The sequence below is a fragment of the Belonocnema kinseyi genome, chromosome 2 (genome assembly GCF_010883055.1).
Source record: "Belonocnema kinseyi isolate 2016_QV_RU_SX_M_011 chromosome 2, B_treatae_v1, whole genome shotgun sequence".
In the NCBI taxonomy this organism is placed as follows: domain Eukaryota; kingdom Metazoa; phylum Arthropoda; class Insecta; order Hymenoptera; family Cynipidae; genus Belonocnema; species Belonocnema kinseyi.
The window spans coordinates 113,553,933-113,569,074 of NC_046658.1; the positions used below are offsets into that span (position 1 = coordinate 113,553,933).

At 30.5% G+C, this 15,142-nt stretch overlaps 2 protein-coding genes across 2 annotated transcripts in view; one reads left to right on the forward strand and one right to left on the reverse strand.

Moving 5' to 3' along the window:
• LOC117167279 (whirlin-like) overlaps positions 1-15,142 on the forward strand; it is a 208,381-nt gene that overhangs the window by 124,551 nt on the left and 68,688 nt on the right. The gene's annotated exons all lie outside the window — the stretch shown is intronic.
• The window catches only part of LOC117167280, a 24,857-nt gene continuing 12,838 nt past the window's right edge, over positions 3,124-15,142 (reverse strand). Inside the window, exon 2 of the mRNA XM_033352096.1 lies at positions 3,124-4,766. Coding sequence (XP_033207987.1) covers positions 4,568-4,753 — 186 coding nt within the window. The 5' untranslated portion in view covers positions 4,754-4,766 and the 3' untranslated portion in view covers positions 3,124-4,567. The remainder of the gene's footprint in view (positions 4,767-15,142) is intronic.

Sequence of the window (15,142 nt, forward strand, 5' to 3'; positions counted from 1 at the left end):
AGAGTTTGGTGTAATTTCTACTGTGAAACTTTTGCACTTGATTAATTTCCAATTTAAAGTTTCAAAATGATTTTATTATTATTATTTTAATTTTTTTATTTAAAATATATATTCATATAATTTTCATTATTATTTTCTCAAATATGAGATGTCTTAGAATTATTACAACTATTTTGTATTAAATTTATAAAATATGTATTAGGTTTACTATATTTTATTAAAATATTAAGAAAATATTGAATTTTGCACTAATTTTACAATATTTTCTTAATAATTGATAAAATGCCCTCATCCTGGCTTCTTATATTGAAAATTCTGATGGCTTTCAACCCATTCAAGAGAACACATTTTAACTTTCATATATAATACGTGAAGCAATCAGATTTTCCTCCCTCTGATTCTCGACTAAGCAATAAAAAGAAAATAAAGTTGAATCATTTGAAGTCCGCAATAAAAGAAAAAAATTCCTGTTTTTAAATAAAATTCCCGCTTTTCTCCCGATCCAGTTGACACCATGAATATGGACCGTTTTTAATAAAAAATTAACAACTGGAAATTGAAAATGCTTCATATTGTTGAATTAGTAATTATTATGACATAAAATTTAAAATAAACTTATTTTAGATATCAAATCAAATACATTTAAATTTCAAAGAATAATTTCCAACCAAATGCATGGAAACGCCGATAATTTCCGACAGAATGTGTTTTTCAAATTTAAAAAACAATCAAATTTAAAGTGTTTAAAGTTGAATAATTTTGAAATTGGAGACTCTTTAACTTTTACGATTTCAAATTAAGATACAGACATGAAAGTTACATTCTAAAATTAAGATGTGTAATATTTACAATGAAAAATTGTAAGCGTTAAAATTTCAATCAATTTAATTTAACTTTAATCAATCAAAATTTAATCAAATTTAATCAATCAAAATTTTAATAAAAGCGTTTAATTAATTTCTATTTCGACAATAATAATAATAATAATAATAATAATCATTGATTTGCCTTGAACTAACAACATTTTTCTTAGTTAAAATTTAAATTAGTCTTAATGTAAAACATTATTATTCTTATTTCCGAATTCAAGTTATTTGTGAGAGAAAATAGTTGCAAATTTAAGTAATTTGTTTACAATTCAACAAATAATGGACTTTTAAATTAAAATAATGAGAGTAGATAAGAAAAAAATGTAAATCAAAATTATTAATACAATCGCCTAGTCAAAACATTAACATCAAAAATAAAATAAAATGCTGAATGATACAAAAAATGCATTTTTAACAAAGAAGTTCAATTAAACCTAGTAGTTAAATATTCAATAAAAAGATTAATTCTCAACTAGAAATATCCGCGAAGAAAAAATTATATTTTTTAATAGAAAACATTTGGATTTAATCCAAAAAAATGAATTTTCCATTAAAAACGTAATATTTAACATTTCAAACAAAAGATATTTTTATTTTAAATGAGTTTAAAACAGTTTAATGTAGCCAAAAAAAATAAGTATTCAGTATGATAAAATATACAACTTTTATGGCATTTCCGTTTGTTCTCGATATGCAGTATTAAGAGGCCTTTCCGCGGCGGCGAAGCCGCCGCACAGGGCTACTTGCATTATAAAATCTAGCAATTATAAAATCAATGAATTTACAAGCGAAGAAAAACAAATTTTCAACAAAATAGTTTATCTTTGAATAAATATCAGAATTTTTACCTAAAGGAGATAAATTCTGAACCAAAAATATATTAATGAACTTTTGAACTGAAAAGAATAACTTCCAATCAAAAACGATTCGTTTTTTTTTTTTAATAAACGATGAGTTTTCAATCAGAACGAACAAATTTTCTCTCTAAGAATAGAAATTTTCAACTAAACTGTTGAATTTTCAAACATTAAAGTAAACTTTTAACAAAATAGTTCACTTTTCAACAAAATAATTAAATTCTCGATCACTTTTTACTTTATATCACTTTTTTATCATCGAAAATTTAATAGACTTTTCAAATAAAAATAATTAACTTTCAGAAAGAGTAATACACTTTTAAATCATATAGTACACCTTTTAACTAAAAAAGATTAATTCTGAACCCAAAATATCTGTACACCAAATCAAATAAATTTTCAATTCAGCGATATTTGGCTGTTAATCAGTAAAATTTCGGCGATTCAGCAGCTTATTTGAATTGGCGGTGATTTATCGTTGATTCAAAGCTAGAGAGTGTTTTACTTGTAAAAGTGATTCACTAATTTTCGAAACATTTCAAAAAATTGTTCTTCCCTCTCCACGAAGTGTTTTCCTCCCCCCCCCCCTCCCACATATTTCAATTTCAAAAAATCTATCATTGCCCGGATAGCACAAAAGTTTCCAGGAAGATTCGCAGAAGTAGGTAAATTTCCGCGTATCAGAGAAAGTTCCCAAGCACGGTTCCGGGAATTGTCGTGATAAATTTCTTTAATTAATTAAATTAATATAATGTGAGAAATATCAGGAACGTTTTCCAAACATTTTTCGAAATTCTCAAAACCTCCTTTTGGAATGTTCCGGGTATGTTCAGGGAAATTTTTTTGCTATCCGAAAGAGTGATCATTTGAACTTGAAATGATTATTCATTTTCTAGACTAGACTAATACTCGATGCAACGAGAAGCAAATTGAAATAAAATGTTACGAGGCTCGTTTGATGTGCCACGTTTATGCACAACGTTTTGATTACGCTTTGATACTGGCATCGAAAATTACCTTTGACGAGGAACTATATACGTAAATCGATGATGCTTATCTATCTTTAACCCAATCGCTGATACCTCTATCATTTATTTTCCTCTGATGTGCCCCGTTTTTCTCATCCAATTTCGCTTTGTTCTTGATCGAGAGGAATTGCACGTTCGAGAAAAATAATGCAAAAGAGGCCTCCAAGATGTGGAATAATTCAACTCCTTTTTTCACTAAAGAAATCCATTCATGCTTTTCCATTCGAGAAAGTAGAGAAAGCGACTAAGAATAATATAATTTACGTATATTTAAATCTGATTAACAATGACAATAGTACAAATTATATGGAATTACATGATTAGTGAGCTGAAGCTTCGAGATACATTCATGGTCGAATTAACAAATTCTATTTCGAAGACTATGTACTTTCAGCATCACTAAACGCAGATTCGCTTTATCACATAATTTTCATGATATACGCATTAACGCCTGAGTGGACTCACTCTGGGAAAATGGGAAGAGCTTAAAGGATTATAATAAAATGCAAGAAAAAATTAATCATTTAGATTAAAAAGTTTAAAGCAGATTGAATATTTAAAAATCAATCTGAATTTTTGCTATTAAATAAAGCTTCTCTTAATGCATTTTCTACTTTGATTCTGACATTGTGATGCTTATATAAATAAGTGAAGGTTTTCTTACTCTAGATATTACGCTACTAAAATGAATATATACAAGTTAAATGGGGATGAACGAATCCGTAATTACATTTTTTAAATATATATTGATGACCAGGGTGTCTAACCGATGGATGATTTAAAATTCCCTGACAATTTCTCATTTATTCCGGGTAAATTAAGAGTTGAAAAGATTTAACTGGTTTCAAATGATCTTGAAGGATTTCAAGAGATTTCTAAACAATTTAAAAGTTTTCAAAGATTTCTACCTTGGAACCGGGAATGTTGGAAAAGAATTAATTATATGATTCTGAGTTGGATCATCCGATAATGCAAAAAATTACCTGCTTCAAGTTAAAATTATCATTCTTTCCGGGAATTTCCTTTTATATTTAATTTATTTACTCGCCGTCCAATCGCAGAATTGTAATTCTTTTAGAAAATTCCCTGTCCTAAATCCAAAATTCTAATTCTTTGCGGAAATTGACTGGCCCACAATCAAGATTATAATTCTTTACGGAAACTCCCTTTCCTGAAGTAAAAATTACCATCCTTAACGAAATTTCCTGTTCCAACTCAGAATTATAGTAATAAAATATATGAATCACTCTTAATTTTCTTATAAGTACAGTTGAACAAAAATCCTGATCACAGAATAAAATTCACGGTTTTTTGCACGGTGAAAAAATTCTAGGTGATTTCCCGATTCTACCGGCTTCGCGATCAGGAAGGCACCCTGAACAATATGTGCGAAAGGTTTCACTAAGTCCTTTGAATCCTCTATTTCACCGTAGTCTAATTTTTGAATTGTTTAAATATTTAATGAAAGTAATATGTTTTCTGGATTCGTCCTGAATTGTATGGTATCTTGATAAAGTGAGAGAACAATGAATGAAGAGAAAATAGACGACGCGTGGACACTTCGAGTGGGACTAATGGATCTTGATCACGACACTGGGTCTTTTTCTTTGTTTTCCGCTCGATGTGTGCTCCACTTGGAGAGTTATGGGCCATCGCGATCAAGGATCCAGGCGCGGTATTTCTCGCTGCCTCTGAAGATAATCCCGACGACTTTGTCACACACCTACGGAGTATCTTCGGCTGTCGGGAGGTGCGAAGGTACGCAGAGTAAGATGAAAGATAAGACGACCCAGCCAGCGCTCTTCCTTCTCAATCAGAGCTTGTCCTGGATCGCCTGGCGAAGCTCCTCAGTCGCCTTAGTCACGTCTTGTACCTGCCTTGCGTGAACCTCAGACCTAACGTGCTGTACCGTAGAATTAGACCGTCTAACGGAATTTCCGCTTCCGAATTTCGGCCGCGGGATGCGTACTCGCTGAACTTCACTGAGCCAGGTCTCCATTTTTAGATGTTGTCTGGAAAAAGAAAAACAAAATCATAAGGTTAATTATGTGTTTTGTATTCAGAAATTAAATGAGGATATTTAGTTTGAGGAATTTTGTTTAAATTTATACTCCTCCTAGTAATAGGTCATTGCCAAACTTGTAATATGCTACAGTAATAAAATGCACTTTTAAAACATTCTGAAGAAAAAAGTTTTTGAAAAATCCACGAACCTTACGTGAACTTGCATATGGACTTTTGATATTAAGATTTTACATCTTAATATCTAGATCATTGTCCTATACTTGAAAATCGAGATATTGAGTCTTAATATTTCGTTCTTATTTATTTTTGGTACCTTCTGTTAGGAAAGAAATCGTCAATCAAATATTTGACATGGGCTCACTGTAAGTTAAAAAAACATTTACAATTATCCTATTCTTCCTTTATATCGCTGTTTATTACATGGCACATAAACACAGGAGAATTTTAATTGGGAACATGTATTGACGATTTTATGCACTGTTGAGGGTTCTTCTTGTTATCTCAACCAATTTCAATGCATTTCTTTGAAAAAGCTTCACATTTGCAAGAGTGGACAGTAAAAATTAGTCGATTTACCATTGAACTAATGTCAAGCATGTTGAAGTTTTACACATTTATTTTCTATCTTATCCTAATACATCTTTCAAGAGTAATAGTGAAGAATTACTCGAAAGGATTGTTTTCATTTTAATCTGCATCAAAGGTACAATTACTGTTTTTTCATTGTTCGACAATACACATCCAAAACTATAAAATCGTAGGTGGAACTTGAATTGGTTAGTCTCATACTTCTTGGTTATTTATTTTAAAGCCTCCTATTAACATTGTTCTATTCTAGAATATTTGAACTTCCTCAAGAATAAAATATTTGATACATTATTTCATAGAATTCATGTCATCGTAAATTCAATAACATAAAGTTCGAAAGACACACATAAGAAGTAATTAAAACCCCTGTAGGGTATTTTTCGTTTTTACGAACTTTGGGTATGAGTTTCCTTTAAAATTCTAAGTCGATTTATTCCCCTAGGAGGACGTGTTGGAAATTCGTTTCACATCCCTACCAAATTCCTCAAGGAATAGGATTCAAGTAGTAAATAAACTTATCCTCTCCTAAACCAATATCCTTTCTGGAATTACTCACACTAACCCTAAAACATCCATCAGGCAATAATTTTGAGGGAAGTTTAGTATTTTACTCTTCTAAATTCTTTAAGGACTTTATCTATCCCGTAGCTAAACTTCCACGTTAAAGAATCAACTGTAGAATCTTTATTTTTTAGAAAAACGTTAAAGTTTGCTGAAATAATTCACAGTTCAATTTTCCTTGAAGGCAAAGTCGAACATCAATTAAAGGAGTATGAACTCTGATAATACTGGAATTTTTTTTGTATCTTGAAGATATGTGACGTGTTTTATGGCAATAGTAAAAAGAATCACCATACAAAGTAGAAAAATACCTTTTATGATTCTGTAGGTATATACCATTAGAATTTTCTCTGCTTTCGACTTATTCTGAACGAAAAAGAGAAATAGTACAAAGAGATAAATTAGTATGAAATAAAAGATCAAAGAACCTACAACTTACTAGAATGAATCAAATTAATGACAAAGAAAGAGAGAAAAATAAGACGTGGAATAAATAAATGAATACCTTGTGGAAGATAAAGGTGCAGTGTTCTAGTAACTAAAAGGAAAGAACAAGATAAATTATGATAGATGGGTGAAGCGAGCTTACAGGATTCGCGCAGTATACGTCTCTCTAATTGAAAGGAGTATATTAGGGTTGATATCAAAATGATAATAAAATTGTAGAACATTTTATTAAAGATTCAGGGATTAATCGAGGTTGCAGTGTAATCATATTGCAAGAAGGAGAGGAGTTCTGGATTAACGATAAGTTAATTTAAAAGATGATTTTAAAAAGATCCTATTATATTCTTCCTCTCTTTGAAAGCTTATAAAACAAATGATGAAAAACAGGAAAGGAAATGTTGGAATTATAAATGTAATTACGTTTTTTTTCGCAGAAATAAAGTCAAAGTAGAGTTAAAAATTTAATATTGAAAATGATCGATCTTCTCTCTGGAGTCTGGATGAGTTAAACTAATAAGCTGTGATTAAAAGCTTCATTTGTCCATAGAGAGTGTTCTTAGGAACAAATCCTTTCAAACTTTTTGCAAATAGCAGGTATCGAACTAGAACGAGATGAGAATACAAAATTTCATATTCAAAATTCAGGAAAGAATTATTAATAATTGAATTATTAATATCTGGAATATGTCAAAAGGAGAGACGGGTGATGAAGTATAGGAACCCTGGGATTATTTTCAGTAAAATCTTGAAAAGTAATTTTGAAAATTGTCTCTAAAAAAAGGCTTTGAATCACTTAAACTGTTAAAAGCATTTATAAAACTTTTTCTAGAATCCATTTTTCCTGAAACCGAAGTTCCTATTAAAAATTCCACATGTACGGAAGATTGCCAATAAATTCTATCCATAACGTTAAAAATGTTATTTTAATAAGAATAAGATACTCTAAGGTGCTCTGAATATTAGGATTTTGTGAAAGCCGTTATGTAAGATTTTTAAAATATAAACTATTTAACTTAAAACATTTTTTTCTCGTAATCTCTTTGAAAATTCTAAGAAAATTACATAGACCACAAAGCAAAGGACTTGCCAAGTAAATACCACAGGATTGTACTTGTGGAAAACTAGCTCCTCATTAAAGTACGAGAGGCTGTTATGAAACCTTGAGAAGAACTCCATAAGACCCTTATTAAAGTTTATAAACGACTCTATTAATTAGGAACTCTTAGCTTTAACATCTAAGGTAAAGATCCTTACTCTTGAAATATTATATGATCAGCTAAAGTAACCTAATGCAGTTAAATCATCAAAGAACCTGAAAGAAGAATATACAAAATACAGTATTTAATGATCCTCTTAGAAATAAGGAAACAATGCAAAAAAATCTTCTATTTATTAAAGACACGAAACTTTATAGATTAAAGAATTCTCCCTGAGAATGAACCCTTGAACTAATTCTTAAGGAAGTAACTAGGAAGATGCATAATAAGTATTCTCCAGAAGACTTCGAATACCTCTTACAATATTTAACTGTATCATTGAAGGAACTATTTCAAATTTAGGGATTCATCCCGGGAGAGATGAAGCCCATTTTGTACAATATTCTATTGAAATTTTTAGACAAACTTCTGCAGAATCTTAAAAATAATACTTTTGTTTTCACAGGAAATGTCAGTTAACTTCGTTATTGAAGTGGCAAACAATCATGGGAGGTTATACAGAACCTATTTAATTATTTTTCAAAGAAATTGTTCAGATGGAATATAATGAATATTATGATAAAACTTTATGCTACTCTTACATAAATATCCCTATTTGAAGCGTAAAATAAGTTTACAAAGAAGTTTGGAATTACGAAAGGCAATATTTAAAAATAATCTAACATGTTAGAGGCTTATGAAAAAACATTTTCAAAAAGACTCTGAGGAAATTATTAAACAAAATTTTCAGAAAAGATGCTGAAGAACTTGAGAAATACTTTTAGCTCTTACATCAATTACATCAATTATTTAAAAGCTAAAAATCTATTTTTTAATCTAACAGAAACTATTGAACAAGTCTCTAAGGAGATTATTAGTGTTATTCAAATACAAAATTTTAAAGAATCACAGGAGAAGCTATTAAATTTAATTTCAAATTTTTCACTCAGGGATATTAAGCATTGAAAAAGATACTATATGAAAATTAGAAAGAAATACCAAACTATGATAAATTTCTTTATTAAACAAGGTGCGCATAATCAAAGCATGATAAATAAACCCTTTTTCAAGCTGTATAGGAAATTATTATTCTTAGACTTTAGGACGTTAGAAATGATCAAAGTACCATGAAAAAATGTTAATAGATCCACATCAGAATCTTATGAAGAACCTTTTAGATAACCATCTAAGGATATTCACAGAAAAGATATTTTGAAGAACCTTACTAAGAACTCGTAGTCCTTATCACCAATATCAATTTGCTTAGGATGTCAAGAATCCACGAGGGGAGATTGTTATATTTATTCAGGCATTTATATTAGAATCCCGTGGATAATCCTTTGAAAATTTCGCTAAGGAAATTATTAGAAGAAAACATAATAATACTTTAGAAATAACTCTGCCTTTAATATCCTAAAAATAATGTCTTTATCATTAGGAAGTAAGGAATGATATGAAATCGAATGAAGAAACTTAAAAAGGACCCTTGAAATTAAATTAGAAAGAGTCCGCTCATTATCACAATCGATACTATTTTATCGTTTAATGAAATCAAATATAATCAAACCAAATGTATATAAATCCGAAAGACAACAACACCTCAATATTTTTTCCAATATTCCACCATAAGATTGGCATATTCGACAGGCTTGAAATCTTAATGGCAGATTTCAAACCTGCCAAATATGTGGGATAGAGAAAAGGTCAATTGTACTGATATTAATAACGTTGCGGTATTTTTAGAGTCTGCCGAAAGGTCTGTTATACACTGATGACCGTCTCCTTTTAACGCTATTAAGATTCTTATAACCTCATTTATACAAACATTAAATTGAATCTTTTAATATAATTCAGCATCGACTCAATAAAAACTTAAAACTAATCAAAATTGTCTAAATATCCACACATCAGAATCTATCAGAAGATTCAGATACAAAATGCCACAACTTCCAGACCTAAAATTAATTGTTCTTATGTCCCAAGATTCTTAAAACAGCTTCATCACCCTAGCATATCCGGTAAACACCTCAAATCAACTCCTAAGAACTCAAAGAAACACAAATTCATGGTTTGAAATGGTTCCATTTAATATCCAAAAATGCTCAAAATAGTTTCATCCCCCTGGAACTACCGGTACACACCCCAAGTCACTTCCTAAGAATAAAAAAAATCATGAAAAATTAATTAACTTCCAGACCTACAACTTTATCGTTATAATAATAGGATAATTTGATGCCGAAAAGGTATCACCTCAAACACTTCCGAAACACCCTAATTCAACCTCTTATAATTTCAAAAGTTATCAGAGATTCCCTAAGGGCCTGTTCAAGTATTATGTACGCAATTTTAAAGTCAATATGGTTACCCCCATATAAGCGAGAGTGAGAATTTCATATGCCCCTTCCCCCGCAAATATTATGTAATATTTGCTTGAACCCCTTCACTGTCTCCTCCCCCATTTTTTAGTTCGAAACAGATTTCCTTAAGTAAAAGGAAAAAATACTGTTGATTTCAGTGAATGCAATAATATTTATTGTATCAAAGTTTGGTAGGAGAGTCATATTTTTTCATTGAAAGTCAATTCTTTTTATTTGAAATATCCACTATTACATTTTTAGGTAAGAATTCAGTTATTTTGGATGCAAATTCTATTATTTGATTAACAAATTAAATTATCTTGTTCAAAATGTAACTTTAAAAAATCTCATTCGGTCAAATATTCAATTTTGTTTTAACATTCGTCTTTGTTTATTGAAAATGCGTTCTTTTGGATAAAAAAATGCACCGTTTGGTTGAAAGTTAATTCTTTACCATTTGAAAGTCTACTATTATATTTTTAATTTAGAATTAATCTCTCTACATTGAAAATTAAATTATTTTGGTCAAAATTAAACTTTTTTGGTCGTAAATTTAACTGTTTTATTGAAAAGTCGTCTTATTGAATTGAAAAATCATCTTTTGGTAAAAATTTCATTTTTTTTGTCGAAAAAAATGTATTCTGTATTGAAAAGTCTACTATTATATTTTTCCTTCGGAAGCTAAACAATTTAGCTAACAATTCTATCATATGCTTGAAAATTTCAGGCTTGGTTGAAAATTCTACTCCATTTTGTCGAAAATGTAATTAGTTTCTTGTAAATTTATTTTTTCATATAAATATCTGTCTTTCCGGATAGAAAATACATTCTTTTGGAATAAGAATTCATCTGTTGGTAGAAAATTAAGCGTTTTTGTTCAATATTTATCTTTGAATGTTGTAAATTAAACTTTTTGTTGAAACATCAGCTCCTTTGCTTATAACTTGAACTATTTGGTTGCAAATGCAATTATTTGGTTGAAAATCAATTTTTTGGTTGAAAATTAACTTTATTGTTTTGTTGAGAATGCAATAAATTTCGTCTTGAAATCTTAGGAATATATTACATAAATTAATTTTATTTATAAGAATTTATTCCCCTATTATTCCTCCATTTTCATAAAAAAAAATCACCCTATTTCCCCTGTTTTGAGAGCAGTTTGTGCTGTGAAGTCAAGATAACGAAACCATTCGATTTTCACAATATTCCCCACAGCAGTATTGGTGTATTACGCAGATACGAAATCCCGTTAGCGGATTTTTAAATTGCCAAAGTACATAGGATATGTTCGATCCATCATTGGAACTGAATAAGTGGGTCGCAGACACCGTGAACGTTAACGACAATGTCACTGGGACACGAATCTGATGAATACTGTCGAGTTGAACTCGTGGTCTGCATCTTAATCAGAGTCGTCAGTCTGACTACAACGCGTGTTCGTGTTCAGGTATATAATACACATATAGTCATATCGGATCAGGTAGGCATAATCACTAGGCCACCTCGCTCGTCTACCGAGCCAAACCCTTTTTTTCTCTCTTGCTCTCCCTTGTTTCCATTATTTTTTGTCGCTTGCTTCTCGTGAGGTTCGTGCAAAACTGCAAACTCAAGTCAGGAAACGACCAGGCAAACCGGCAAGGGAGACTCTGACGTCTCTTGATGGTATCCGAGTAAATCCAATTAGAGGCAGTGGCGTCCGTCGATACCGAATCACAGATACCGATTTTACCAGTACCGATAAAATGTCCAGGAAAAAAGAAAACTAGTCCCCCTTTTCTTCCCCTTCGACTGACCCAACTCACCCGTTTTACGGTCTTGTTTACGTCTGGTTCCTCCGAGGTTAAGCCAGCAGTAAAAAGATCGTTTCGCGAGAATCTAGGCGGATTCCAATTAGTACATGTTGCAGAGCTGATGCAAAATTACCGACTAGAGTTGCATGCTTACTAATCTGCTTCACGGTGAGAAAAGCGAGAGACGCAAATCAAAGCGGAAAATCAGAGAAGGCTTGAAAAAGTTGCGGAAAAGATTTAGAGCTACGCTGATTTGAGATAGAAGAGAGTTGTGGTTTTAAGGCTTCTTTGAATAATCATGCAACTTTTAGAAAGATATCATTTTATGAGCAAAATCTTTTAGGGGCTTCATGCTTAGGACTTTAATAGGAGTTCGAAGGATAAAAGATTTGATAAGGTCCTTTAAGGATGTTAACTTTCGTTAAGAAATAAGTAAGATAATACTTATTATAGTTAAGTAAAACCAATTTCATTTTAAACCAGCTAGGCCGACTAACTTCAAGTCACAGAATTGGTTGCCGACAATTTTTTTTTTTTTTTTTTTTGAAAGAGGAAACAAACAGCAGTTTTATGCTTGAGAAGAAAGAATTTACTGTGAACTTATGAATATTTTTATTTATAATATATTCCCTAATTGGCCCATTTCGTAATTGAAAAAGATTGAGTAGATCGATGAATAGTATTATTTCAACAAGGCAGCTCAAATAAAGCTAATAAATATATATTTTTTGCAATCTATGTATTAGACTTCACAGCCCAAAAAGCTCTCAAACCAGGGTAAATATGGTGATCTTTCACAAAAATACGGAAGTAATAGGCAAATAAATTCTTTTGAATGAAATTAATATGTGTTACAACACATTTTACTTTTAAACCCAAAAAGATGAATCTTCAACCAAGCAGTTAATTTTCAATCAAGAAAGATGAACGTCCAATTAAATTGTTAAATTTTTAAGCAAAAAAGACGACTTTTTTTGAAAAAAAAGTTGAAATTGATCAAATAATGGATTTTTTAAGCTACAAAGACGAATTTTCAACCGAAAAAGATGACTTCTATTAAAAATAAATTTTCAATCCCAAAGGACGAATTTTCAGTAAAACCGTCGAACTTTTGATTTAAAAACTACTTTTTAACAAAGTAATTGAAATTTCAACTAACTAGTAACATTTTCAACTAACATATATTATAAAAGATCATTTTTAACCAAGATAGATGGATTCTCAACCAAATGGCTGAATCAAAAAAAATCAATTCAATCGTTTCTGTTACAACTAAATAGTCAAACTTTTAATGAAAAGAGATGAATTTTCAACATGCAAAAAAATTTTCAAACTGAAAAAACTACTTTTTTACCACAAAATATGAAATTTTACTCAAAAAGGGCGAATTTTCTATCCAAAAATAGAGAGCGAACAAAAGAGTTGAATTTTCGACCAAAAAATACGTTTTTTTTAAATACTGTTGAATAATTAACATTAAAAAGTGAATTTGCAACAAGAAATATAATTTCCAACCGCAAAAGATCAAGCTAATACCAGTAAGAGCGTTTATTTTGTTGTTAAATGATAACGCGTTTCAACACAGATCTGTGTCTTTTTCAATTTGTTTTTCATAAAAAAAAAAATCTATCTTCGATTTCTTAAATAAGGTAAATATTTTGTCTTTCCTTTAACTTTGAGGTATCTTCGTTTATATGTTAAATAATACTGTATTGATATTTCAAAAATATCGTGCTATTCTAGCTTCAACGATCTTTTGTTTATGAAATACGATTTGAAAAGGACACCGACCTGTGTTGAAACGCGTTATCATGCAACAACAAAATAAATAAAGTTCCTGGCAGTTTGGTACCTTAAATTAATCGTACTATTTTATCCAAAAAGATATTTTTAAAACAGTTAAGGTAGAAAACCCAATCTTCGCCAGGTAAGCTAATTGGTTAAATTTGCTCATTATTATAAAATCACTTAAAAATTTCATTTCATAACATTTTAAAAGATTTATTCTTTATTTTTCTTCATAAGAATCTGCCAATTGACGATCACTGTAATCATTACGATAACAGAGTGGTTTACCTCAATAATATTTTCTACTCGGTGATTAAGAAAGACCCTGTATTGAAAAATAATTATTTTAATTATAAAGAATTGCTATCATTTTGACTGGCATATTTGAAATTTTTAATATATTTTTTTTACAACGCTAAAACAATAAAACTTCCATCAAGCAAACAGCTTATTCTTATATCTGACCATTTTACAACATTCCGATAATCAGATAATCTTTCTTTACCATAGCGATAAAGAAGAAAAAAAAACTTGCTAGATTGATAACTTTATTTCAGGAAACATCGTTTCTATTATTTACTTACGTTCGACTCGTATTTACTTTTTCTCAGGTTCCTAAAATCCAATTGATTTGTTCAAGGAAAATGATTATGGAAAAGAATCGAAATGAAGCCCTGAAATCTTATTATCTTAAATTTTAAGAAATGTAATCTTCAATTTGTTTGTTTTAAGAACTTTTTAGCTAAGTTAAAGACATTTCTTCATGACAGGCTGTTCAACATTTAAGTTCCCTGAAACTGAGAACAAACGGAGAAGAAATTTTGGTCTAGTTTTTTGTATGCCTAATCTAAAGAGCAGAAAGACTCCCGGTAGAAACCTGTTCTTTTGGAGACAATTATATTTTTTATGTAATAATCGAATTTTATTTTATTGAAGAAAATTGCCCAGTAGTGGAGTATTATCATATTTATCTTAAAAGAGAGTACGTAAAACATTTGTTTACATCAAGATCTGCTCGGTTCAATTTTTGGGCGAAACTAACGCCGAATCGAAAAATTAACACCCTTCAGGTCCAAGGTGAATTTTTCGCTTTGTCGTTAGGTTCGGTACAAATCAGAACCAAGCAGATCCTCTTCCTCCGGCATTGTCTGTAACTAGCATGGTAGGTCATTAGAACAAAAACCGATGTAGACAAATGTTTTGCTCACTGCCTGTTTGTATAAATATTAGACTACTCCGCTAATGCTATGATGGTGTTATCATGGTGCCGCTAAAAGGGTGCAATTTTTTCTTCTGATTATTAAATAAAACATCTGCCCGCTTCGCTGGCACATTGTCGTAGCGCGCGCCTAAGGCGTACGACTTTTCTTTCTCGCGCTTCGCGCTCGATAATATATTTATCTCGCACTCGGTATTTGCATTGCCCTCCACACTTGTGCACAGACCACAATGCGAAATTTTCTACATTGTATGTTAAAAACTATTATATCAAATTCCTATTACAATTTCTTTTTGTGCATACCTTGGTTTGGCACTGCTTATTCAGATATTGCAAAATAATGTTCACATTTTATTTTTTCTGATCCTAATAGGACACTGTTGTGGTTGTTTAATCCGTTTCACTTTTTTTGAATAT